Consider the following 12,241-nt stretch of genomic DNA (forward strand, 5'->3'; position numbering starts at 1 on the left):
TCGCATCGCATTCCGGGTTCGCGCCCGGCCGTCTCGCTCTGACGCGATCTCATCAGACCTCACAAGACTCCCCTTTCCCCGCTATGCGCCTTACTGCGCACGCGCACGTTACCTCACAGAGTGTCAGTCAGCTGTGACTCCGAACGACGCAACCTGTACCTTCATACCCCGTAGCATTTTTTCAAATATCGGTACCTCTTTTAACCTGTACATCCCCTCAGACCTCCCTTAACCCCTTATTATCCAGAATTTATGATTCTCAGTCACTACCTTTTTAAACTCAGTCTCTCCCAGTGACAACTATACAGTTAGTGAACATGACTGAGGAAAGTGTGACAAAAAAGCTGATTGACCCTGCTTTTCCTGGAGAGGATAAGGATTTTGAAATCTCTTTAGAAGACCATATTAAAAATTTGGTTGACGAATCTGTCTCCATCTCAGTCAGGTCAGCAGTACAGTCAGCCATGGGTACCATGCAGGAGGCCCTGACCAATTCTGTGGTTTTAGCCATCTCCCAGGCCTCAGCTGCCAATATACATAGTAAACTCCCCGTTACCCCGTCCGAGTCCTTTTGGTCGGCGGAGGAATCAGTTTCGGCCTTAGCAAAAGGTTTTAAAAAATCGGGGAAGCATTCTCAGAAAAGACATTTCTGCATTACCGATCCTCCCGCCTCAAAAAAGGTGAGGACATCTCATAAGGATCAGGCCACGACTACTGGTGCGCCTGACCAAGGCAGCACTTCTAAAGGTGTTCAGAAATTGCACCACATACCCTCCACCCGTGAGGAGACAAATAAGAAACAGGTTAAAAAGTCCGCTAACAGGCAAAAACCGGACTCTTACAATACATCTTCTAGCCATGAGTCTTCAGAGAAATCAGATTCGGATGCGGACCCTCAGTCATCCAATTCTGAGTATGAGGATATCTCTGACCATGTAGAAGAGCCCCAAATACCGACTGAGAACACTACCATATTGGACAGTAAGGGCAAATCCTTTTTTAACCATGAACTTATAAAACATCCACGTTCGGGTGAATGGGTGCCTAACCCTCAAATTGCTGAGTTTTTGAGCGCCTGGATCCGCAAGCCCTTAGATAAGGCTTCTAGGAGCAAACTGAAGGCGGAATGCCCCAGGCCAGCCTTGGCTCACAAAGCCTCTGTCACTCCTGATATTGACCCAATACTAGTGAAGTATTTACAGAAAACCGGCAAGAACCCTAAACAGGGGATCGACAGATCCTTTAGGTATTGCCAGGATAAATTCCTAGATCTTCTAGGACCTATCACTAAAATATTAAACCTGTCAGAGGAGGCATACGTATCTGGCCAGCCCGTGCATACAGATACCCTCAGGGGTTGGGCCCAGAGATTAGCTTGCCTATTCGGCAGCATTAATGCTGCTTTCTGCAGCGAAAGGCGCAGGGCCATATTATTGAAACTCGATCCTCAGCTAATGCATTTAGCTAACACAGAACCTGAGTCCACTACAGAAGGTCTGCTTTTCGGGAATTCATTCATCAAAGAGATCAGTAAATACGTAGGACTGTTCTCCTCCCTCAGTAAGGCCCAGACATCTCTCAAAAAAGTATTTCAGGACAAAATTTTTGGGAAGGCCAGGAGAGGAAAGGGCCGCTTTCCTGGCCGTCGCTCCCAAGACAGACAACATGACAAGGCCCAATTCCAGTATGAAAACCAACGAGGTTCGACTTCATACCAACAGTCCCCTTTCTTCCCATCGAGAGGCCATCCATGGAGGGCACGAGGTCAGCGCGGTTATTCCAAGTCTCGCCCATCCACAGGTAAGTCCACTAATCCAGTTTTCTTCCCCCTTTCCATTAGGAGGAAGACTCAAACATTTTTTCCCCGCTTGGAATACAATCACTTCAGATGTCTGGATTCTGAACACTCAACATTCTAATAGATTTCCTCTCCCCTCCAACCCAGCTGTCACTCCCTCATCCTATAATGTTCGCAAAGGCAGATCATTATGCAATAACGGCAGAGATCAGGGATCTTCATGCCAAAAGGGCTATCATCCCAGTTCCTCTAGAATCCCCAGGCTTCATGAGCAACCTCTTTTTGGTAAAAAAGAAGGATGGCAGCTTCAGGCCTGTCATAAATTTGAAACTACTGAACACATTTGTCCAGTATCAACATTTCAAAATGGAAGGGATTCATCTGTTGAAAGATCTTCTGATCCAAGAGGACTGGATGGTCAAAATAGACCTGAAGGATGCCTATCTAACGGTTCCAATAGACCCCAATCACCAACCTTACTTCCAGTTCATATGGGAAAATCAGAAGTGGCAGTTTACTTGCCTACCCTTCGGCCTCTCCTCAGCTCCCTAGTGTTTCACCAAGCTCCTGAAACCAGTGGTAGCCTCTCTCCGAAGCCGCAGAGTTCGTCTAATAATATATCTGGACGATATACTCATCATGGCTCAATCTCTGTCCCTCATTCACCTCCATTCGCAATGGACTCTATCCCTTCTTCAAGATTTGGGTTTTCTAATAAATCTCAAAAAATCGATCTTAATCCCTTCCAAGGAAATGGAATTCCTAGGATTTACAATCGACTCCCACTCAGCTCTCTTAAGCTTACCATTAAAGAAATTAAATCTTATCAAAAAAGAAATCCGTTCAGTTCTGAACAAACAGGTAGTATCCTTGAGATCCATCGCTCGGATAGTGGGTCTTCTCTCTGCCTCGATTCAGGCAGTCTTCCCGGCTCCCCTTCACTACAGAGCCCTTCAACGCCTCAAGGCTCAACATTTGAGGAACGGTCTGGGTTACTCGGACGAGGTCCCGCTAACTCCGGACACCAGAGAAGAGCTTCTCTGGTGGCTAGACCACATTCAGGAGTGGAACGGGAAGACTATCTTCAACACCTTCCCAGATCTGATTATAGAATCAGATGCGAGTTGTATGGGTTGGGGAGCTCGCTGCGGAGATTTATCTACCGGAGGCAAGTGGTCGGAGGAAGAATCCCTGCTTCACATAAACTGCCTCGAACTCTTGGCAGGGTCATTCGCCCTAAAGAGTTTCGCCAAGAGGAAATCTCATTGTTGCATTTTGCTGAGGATGGACAACATCTCAGCAGTGCAATATGTCAACCGCCTAGGAGGAAGAACCGCCTGAGCAAGAACATAGTTATCAAGGCGGAGTATCTCCCAGGTTTATCCAACTTTGTAGCAGATTGGAATTCGCGATATCTTGCGGATTCCAGCGACTGGAAACTCGATCCGGATATTTTTCAACAAATCAATTCTCTTTGGGGCCCCGTGACAGTGGATCTCTTTGCGTCTCGTCTGAATCGTCAAGTTCCCACATTCTTCAGTTGGCGTCCTGACCCGGAAGCTCGGGGAGTAGACGCTTTTCTACAATCTTGGCCAGACGGAATTCTCTACGCATTTCCTCCTTTCTCCCTCATTTCGAGGACCCTTACCCAAACCAAAATCCAGAAAGCAACCTTAGTGGTCATCGCTCCTTGGTGGCCCTCCCAGTCCTGGTTTCCCCAAATCCTGGAAATGTCTATAGATTTTCCACGCATCATTCCGTCCTCTCCGGACATTCTTCTGGACCTCTACGGGAATCCCCATCCCCTCGTTTTGTCAGGCAATCTCTCCCTAGTGGCATGGTCGATATCGGGTCACTTCAATCTAACCCAGAACTTTCCCAATCAACTAGAGATATCCTGGCCGACGCTTGGGCTCCGGGCACCAAGTCGGCTTATAGAGCTGCCTGGAAACTTTGGCTTCGTTGGTGCTCACAACGGGACCTGGATCCCGTTCAAGCACCTCTCGCCCACATCCTGAATTTTCTCTCTTCTTCTTTCGATCAGGGTAAAGCCTACCGCACTATTAACGTCTACCGTTCGGCCATCTCCGCTAACCATTCTCCCATTGAATTTTTTCCCGTGGGAAAACATCCCCTCGTGTGTAGGCTCCTTAAAGGCATGCACTTCAAGAGACCTCCACAACCCAAATACCAAACCACTTGGGATGTTTCTGTGATCCTTAATATGTTCAAATCCTGGGAAGACAATGATCTACTATCCCTTAAACTTCTCTCGTTTAAACTTACAGTTCTTCTTTGCCTTATTTCGGTCAAGAGAGTATCGGATGTCAGGGTTCTAGACATCTCCCATCGCCAATTCTTTCCTCAAGGCGTAATCTTTTTCATCCATCGTCGCACCAAGACGAATCTCCAATCTATATTTTACCCCGCTTTTCCTTTCCATGATAAATTATGTGTCGTAGGTTGCTTAAAATCTTACGAATCTAAGACAGCTATTCTTAGACCCCCTTCTGCTTCTCAATTGCTTATTTCTTTCTGCAAGCCTCACCTCCCGGTTTCTTCTACCACTCTGGCTTGTTGGGTTAAAAATACTATGCATCTTGCCAGTATTGACATTTCCCATTTTGGAGCCCACTCTATCAGAGGGGCCACGGCTACTAAAGCCTTCCAATCAGGTTGTTCCCTCTCCGACATTCTTAGAACCGCGGATTGGTCATCAGAATCCACCTTTAAAACATTTTATTTTAGACCAGACTCACATGTTTCTATGAACATTATTTAACCATGTATATAGATTGTAACTCTACCTGTTTTATTGTATATATATTATTTGCAAGCTTTGAACTGGCATTATAATAGGAGCCTCTTGCTTGTAATAAAATTGGAGAATTTCCTAGTGTTTATGACGGAAAATTTGGATTTTATTAAAGACAAGAGGCGAGTATTATCCCTCCCTAACTACCCATCCCTATAATCTCGTGTATTTTCTTCTTGACAGCCTAAAGGACCCTACCGCTTCAAAGAGATCATCGGTTTCTAGAAGCTCCTCAGATGACTATCATGGGTTTTTGTTCGAGAGGTTTGGTGATCCTGTCTTCCTGGTTTACGGCATCAAAGAAAGAGGAAGATGAAGAGATTCCTACACTATTATAACCTATGCTGTATGCTGATTGGTGGACACCTGGTGATTGCACACCTGATATCACCTGCATCCACCTATGTTTTTTCTTCTTGTGTGTTGTTAACTCTTTTGCTGCTGTTTCTGAGTAAAAGAAATATTTGGCATTATAATACTCGCCTCTTGTCTTTAATAAAATCCAAATTTTCCGTCATAAACACTAGGAAAATCTCCAATTATAAAGGAATTTTGTAATCTGGGACACAGGTAAATATAAGTATTTTTAAGTGTACTGTAGCACATTTTTCTGCCCTAATTAGTACATACCACATACCTATATCTAAGTAGTGTACTATTTTGTACCTGTTAATTTGTCAAGGGTCTATATATTGTGAAAGGACAGCCAATAGTACACACTTGCTGTTGTTCTAGACAAATACTGTTTTAAGTGTAGTGAAGCGTATTGTACTCCCCTCATATACGCAATAAGTATGTCAGGCAGAGTAGTGAAATTTCAATTACAAAATCCATAATATCAATTTCACAATCTTAAATTTAAAAATCATAAATTTCAATGGTCTCTTCATGCTGCTGCCAACTCCAGGCTGTGCCATTCAGACACTATATGGTCTCCTCATGCTACAGCCAACTCCAGGCTGTGTCATTCAGCCAATATATGGTTTACTGATGCTGCTAAGCCTGGGTCTGGGAATGAAAAATGTTGTTATGGTAGCACTAGCTACCAAAAATCTTCAGTTTAAATTTCAAACTGTCTATTTTTCTAAGGGATTGTGAAGCCCTGGGGTCTCCTCATGCTGCAGTCAACTCCAGGCTGTGCCATTCAGACACTATATGGTCTCCTCTTACTGATGCCACCTTCAGGCTCTGTCATTATGCTGTCATATGACTTGTCACTCCTTGTTAGATTAGGTCCTCTGTACCCACAAGCCGGGGCCCGGGGCACTAAAACTTTGGAGTTAAAAGTTCCATTTCAAAATCCTCAATTTCAATTTTAAAATCTTAGATTTCTATTTAAAATTCTTATATTTCAATGGTCTCCTCATGCTTCAGCCAACTCCAGGCTGTGCCATTCAGGCAATATATGGTTTATTGATGCTGCTGGGACTTGGTCTGGGAATAAAAATTTTGTTATGGTAGCACTAATTACTCAAAATCTTCAGTTTAAATTCCAGAATTCATCTTGTAATCTTAGGGATTGTGAAGGCCTAGTGTCTACTCATGCTGCTGCCAACTCCTGGATGTGCCATTCAGACACTATATGGTCTCCTCATGTTTCAGCCAACTCCAGGCTGTGCCATTCAGGCAATATGTGGTTTACTGATGCTGCTGGGACTGGGTCTGGGAATAAAATTTTTGTTTTGGTAGCACTAGCTACCCAAAATCTTCGGTTTAAAATTCAAACTTTGTCTTTTTTTCTTAGGGATTGTGAAGCCCTGGTGTTTACTAATGCTGCTGCAAACTCCAGGCTGTGCCATTCAGGCAATATATGGTTTACTGATGCTGCTGGGCCTGGGAATAAAAAGTTTTGTAATGGTAGTACTAGCTACGCAAAATCTTCACTTTAAATTTAAAACTTCATCTTTTTTTCTCAGGGATTGTGAAGCCCTGGGGTCTCCTCATGCTTCAGCCAACTCCAGGCTGTGCCATTCAGACACTCTATGGTCTCCTCCTACTAATGCCACCTCCAGGCTCTGTCATTGTGCTGCCATGGGACATGTGACTCCTTGTTAGATTACGTACTTTGTACCCACACGCCGGGACCCGCAACACTAAAACTTGGGAGTTAAAATTTCCATTTCAAAATCCTCAATTTAAATTTCAAAATCTTAAATTTCTATTTAAAATTCTTATATTTCAATGGTCTCCTCATGCTTTTGCCAACTCCAGGCTGTGTCATTCAGGCAATATATGGTTTACTGGTGTTGCTGGGCCTGGGTCTGGGAATCAAGATTTTGTTATGGTAGCACTAGCTACCCAAAATCTTCGGTTTAAATGTCAAAATTCATCTTATAATCTTAGGGATTGTGAAGGCCTAGTGTCTACTCATTCTGCTGCCAACTCCTGGCTGTGCCATTCAGCCACTATATGGTCTCTTCATTCTTCTGCCACATCCAAGCTGTCATCCAGCCACTATATGGTCTCCTTATGCTGCCGCCACCTCCAAATTGTGTCATTCAGCAACTATATGGTCTCCTCATGCTGCCAACACCTCCGCACTGTGTCATTCAGCCACTGTATGGTCTCTTCATGCTGCCAACACCTCCACGCTGTTTCATTCAGCCGCTATATGGTCTCCTTATGTTGCCGCCACCTCCACGCTGTGTCATTCAGCCACTATATGGTCTCTTCATGCTGCCAACACCTCCACGCTGTGTCATTCAGCCACTATATGTTTTACTTATGCTGCCGCCAACTAAAGGCTGTGCCATTCAGCCACTATATGGTATCATCATCTGCCCCCAACTACAGGATGTGCCATTCAGCCACTATACAGTCTCCTCATGCTGCCGCCAATTCCAGGCTGTGCCATTCAGCCACTATATGGTCTCCTCATCTGCCGCCAACTCCAGGCTGTGCCATTCAGCCACTATATGGTCTCCTCATGCTGCCGCAAACTCCAGGCTGTGCCATTCAGCCACTATATGGTCTCCTCATGCTGCCGCAAACTCCAGGCTGTGCCATTCAGGCCCTATATAGTCTCCTCATGCCGCTACCAACTCCAGGCTGTGCCATTCAGCCACTATATGGTCTCCTCATGCTGCCGCAAACTCCAGGCTGTGCCATTCAGCCACTATATGGTCTCCTCATGCTGCCGCCACCTCCAAATTGTGTCATTCAGCCACTATATGGTCTCCTCATGCTGCCAACACCTTCTCACTGTGTCATTCAGCCACTGTATGGTCTCCTCATGCTGCCAACACCTCCATGCTGTTTCATTCAGCCGCTATATGGTCTCCTTATGTTGCCGCCACCTCCACGCTGTGTCCTTCAGACACTATATGGTCTCCTCATGCTGTCAACACCTCCACACTGTGTCATTCAGCCACAATCTGGTCTCCTCATGCAGCCAACACCTCCACACTGTGTCATTCAGCCACTGTATGGTCTCCTCATGCTGCCAACACCTCCACGCTGTGTCATTCAGCCACTATATGGTCTCCTCAAGCTGCCAACACCTTCCCTCTGTCGGTCAGCCACTATATGGTCTCCTCATGCTGCCGACACCTCCACGCTGTGTCATTCAGCCACTATATGTTCTCCTCATGCTGCCAACGCCTCCACACTGTGTCATTTAGCCACTATATGGTCTCCTCATGCTTCAACCTCATCCAAGCTGTTTCATTCAGTCACTATATTGTCTCCTCATACTGATGCCACCTCCAGGCTCTGTCATTATGCCGCTCTGTGGCAGTGCTCCAGCACACTCCATATGCATGTTAGATAACAGCAAAGTGTTCTACAACCCTTTTGAGGCTCTCTGTAGGCCAGAAATAGTCGTCTTTAATATAGATTTGCAGCAAATAATTTGGAGCGAAACAATTTTTTTCGAAAAATTTTGGGAATCATCCGAATTGAATTTTTCAAAAGTTCGCTCACCTCTAGTGACGATATTCGCGAATATGGGGATATTCGCGAATATTCGCATTTTCGCATATTATCATATTTGCAAAGATTTGCTCTTCTGTTTAATACAGTAAATAGCATAGGAGCCTTCTTTAGACCACAAGCTGGAAGCAGGGAGGAATGAGATCACTGTGATGTTGTCTGTGGGGGGAAAAAAATTATGAATATTCGTAATTGCGAATAAATAGTGCTATATTCGCCATATTCGTGAATATGTGAAATTCGCAATAAATATTCGAATTGCGAACAGTCACGCTCAACACTACCCTCCATGTTGTTCATGCATCCCCGCCTCTCCCATACAGCTGTATGGAGGGGGCTTGTCGTCGACTTCTGTGATGTCGACAGCACGTGCAGAGCCGCCACAAGGCCGGGTCATCGCGGAGATCGCGGGTATGGGTGGGGGGATGGTTTGGGGCAGACATATAGCCCCTATCCTGCAGAGAGAGGATAAGTGTCTAACACTGCAGTACTCCTTTAACAATGGAAGCCAATGATACGGTGCTCTATAATCTAGATCAGGATTTCAGTTTTTGTTGAATTTGATCCCAATTTGTACAACTCCTGTCTACCATGTACAGTATTGTATTATTGCAGATAGAAAATCCTTATCATAAAAGAAAAAATACATTTATAACTTGAAATTACAAATACACTTATCCCCTGTCTGGTGCTCCCCTGTGTGAGCAGATTATTCTTTATCTGTAAAGGTAAAACAGGTCTTCTATGAAACAAATAGGATGAACAGGACATATAAACCCTCCACATCACAACCTTTATAGGAGACTTCCCTGCAGTGTGGAGAGGCTGTGCTGCTGCCTGTGATGACTCTACAGCTAAGGAACATGGATCTGACAATGTTCAGGAACCTTCTGTCCTCTGCTTTCATGCTGAATGTGCATGAGATTTTTGTTTTTCTCATTCTGATTTGTAAATGTGATGCTGTGAATTCTGGATGTAAACTTTTCACTTCAAATTTTTTATTTGAGTATGAGTATTTCCAGGAAGGAGACATCTACATCGGAGGGATGTTCCCTGTACATTCTATGGTGACATATATCAAGTATGAAGGATTTGCAAAGGCGTACAGAACTCATCAATTTTGCTCACAGTAAGTAATAATGACATTGTCTATTCTGTGATATAGAAACAAGTGCTGTCCTTGTACAGTATATCCCAATACCCTTTTTCCAATGTAATTTAATATTCATACATAGAATTTTTCCACTCATCATTAATCGTGCGAGCACTGTTCCTATCACCAGAGGCGTATGGGTTGGGGGGCAATGGGTTAGAAAATAAGATTACAATTCCAACACACTACTGTATAACCACATACTATACATACAGCTCCTCCAACATGTTGTTCCCCCATGAAATAGTTTCCCCAGTAGATAATTGCCCCAGTAGGAAGTTTCCTTAGTATATAGGCCCCAATTTCCCCGGTATAGAGGCCCCCAGCAAGTAGGTTTCCCCTGTAGATAAGCACTCAGTAGGTATTCTTTCTGTAGAAAGGTCCCCACTAGGAAAGCCAAAGTAAAAAAAAAATGGCGTGGTGACCCATGGTGATGGCGGGACCACAGGGTGTAGCGGTGCAGGTGGATGTGGCAAGATTGTATTAACCCCATGGACAAGGTGTTATTAACCCCTAATGTTCATGACGCCAGAGTGGTTTTTGATTACCAGAACCACACGAATGGTATCTCCCCTATTCAAATGGCTAGGCAGTGAAAGGAGAGTTCACAACCAAGTTATGGTTTAACTGAGGCTTTACTGAGTTAAGACAGGTGTTATTATCTTCACAGCTAGGCCAGATTCCCAGAGAGGTGGCAAGGAACACAGAAGGGCCTCAAAGCTTGCTGGGACCAAATATACTTGTAATAGAATTGATTTGAGGCTTGACTAGACAGTAGATAGTGACAGCAGACATAGACTTGCCTTACTGGAATGACTGTAGAATTGAGGTCTTCCAGGTGCTGGACACTAGCACTGAGATCTCTGGTGTTTGCTGGTCTCAGTAAAGTGATGGAAGAGAGAGAATTGTGATGGCCACCCCCTTATATAGAGAGGGGCTGAGCAAAAGCCCGTTGGTTAAGCTGTGAGTCATGTGTTATCCTGGTGCCCTCTGGGTAACATGTAACAACATAAAAATAACGTGACATTTCACAGGTCCTTTGGACATCTACTGAAGCTCTCCAAAGGTCCTTTATACTGACTATACATTAACATACTGACTATATTCCTATTACATTAAATAACACTATAATATCAGCAGGTGAGACACTGCAGGAGAGCCCCCAGTTCACTGAGGGACTCAACCTGACAGGGCCTAAGTTTGGTGCAGGACCATGTCCTGTACTGGGACATTAAAATGGCATTAGGTGTCGATTAAGGATGTTTTTTTGGTTTAAAAACACATGTGATAGTTATACAGAAATGATATGTGTATCGGCACTATAACAACTATGTGGCTACTAATCTACTTACTTTATATCAGAAGGGATGATGTCATCTTAATAATGGAGTTGAGGAAAAAATTCTGTAATCACTAAAAGGAATAGAAAATAGACAATAGTAGACCTATATATTGTACTCCAAGTGGCACATGTCCAAAGTCATTAACACTCAATAGGAAGTGACAGATAGCTGCTCTGACCAACACTGCATATGCTGATGTCCGTACTACCTGTTTTCCTGTCACTGTTGCACGTGACTCTACTGTGAGGTATGTTGTTTTATGGTTCTCACGTCCGTTGTGGGTGACTTGGGGTGCTTCCAAAATAGAAATCCTCCGCTGAGTGATATGATGTACAGTACCAGGGAGCTGATCGCCGGGAGATTTGCTTCGGCCTGAAGCATCTCACCGGCTGGCTTCTCTGGTGTAATAGCGCTTCGCTGTAACCCAGGTTCTGCTAGTGACGTCACTACTGCATGGGCCTGGGGCCAAAAATAGATCCTTTTGGCCCCAGGTCCAATCAGTAGTGACCTCATTAGCAAAACCTGGGTTACGGCGAAGCGCTATTGCACCAGAAAAGCCAGCCGGTGAGACGCTTCCGGCCGGAGCAAATCTCCCGGCGATCAGCTCCCTGGTACTGTACATCATATCGCTCAGCGGAGGATTTCTATTTTGGAAGCACCCCAAGTCACCCCGAACGGACATGAGAACCATAAAACAACATTCCTCACAGTAGAGTCACGTGCAACAGCGACAGGAAAACAGGTAGTACGGACATCAGCATATGCAGTGTTGATCAGAGCAGCTATCTGTCACTTCTTATTGAGTGTTTATGACTTTGGACATGTGCCACTTGGAGTACAATATATAGGTCTACTATTGTCTACTTTCTATTCCTTTTAGTGATTGCAGAATTTTTTCCTCAACTACATCATTAAGATCACATGATCCCTTCTGATATAAAGTAAGTAGATTAGTAGCCACATAGTTGTTATACTGCCGATACACATATCATTTTTGTATGATTCATCTTTGCTGAGTGGAAATACAGGGATCCACTTTGTTGTATCTTGGAAGCTTATTCTGAATATCCTTTTGCGCCGGTACTATATCTAGATATACATGTGATGGTTAGTTTTAGTGTGTTTTGTGGTTGTCATTTCCCTTCATGATGAGGCAAGAAAGAATGGTAAAAATAACTATTTTTTTATTTTATTTATGTTTT

The 12,241-nt window shown here is 44.2% G+C and overlaps 1 protein-coding gene across 5 annotated transcripts in view; it reads left to right on the plus strand.

Annotated features, from left to right (window-relative positions):
- Window positions 1-12,241, plus strand: part of LOC130311545 (vomeronasal type-2 receptor 26-like) — a 95,767-nt gene that overhangs the window by 28,735 nt on the left and 54,791 nt on the right. For 2 of the 5 annotated variants that reach the window (XR_008860161.1, XR_008860234.1), the window contains exon 2: window positions 4,797-5,076. The exons of 2 other annotated variants lie outside the window; for them this stretch is intronic. Coding sequence is in view for 1 of the 3 variants with exons in the window: in XM_056552491.1 (XP_056408466.1) it covers window position 11,980 (1 nt within the window). In the remaining 2 variants the exon portion in view is untranslated. Of the gene's footprint in view, window positions 1-4,796; window positions 5,077-11,730; window positions 11,782-11,919; window positions 11,981-12,241 lie in introns of those variants that run through there. One more of the 5 variants, XM_056552491.1, reaches the window with a different exon arrangement.

This window comes from Hyla sarda, chromosome 1 (genome assembly GCF_029499605.1).
Source record: "Hyla sarda isolate aHylSar1 chromosome 1, aHylSar1.hap1, whole genome shotgun sequence".
Taxonomy (NCBI): Eukaryota; Metazoa; Chordata; class Amphibia; order Anura; family Hylidae; genus Hyla; species Hyla sarda.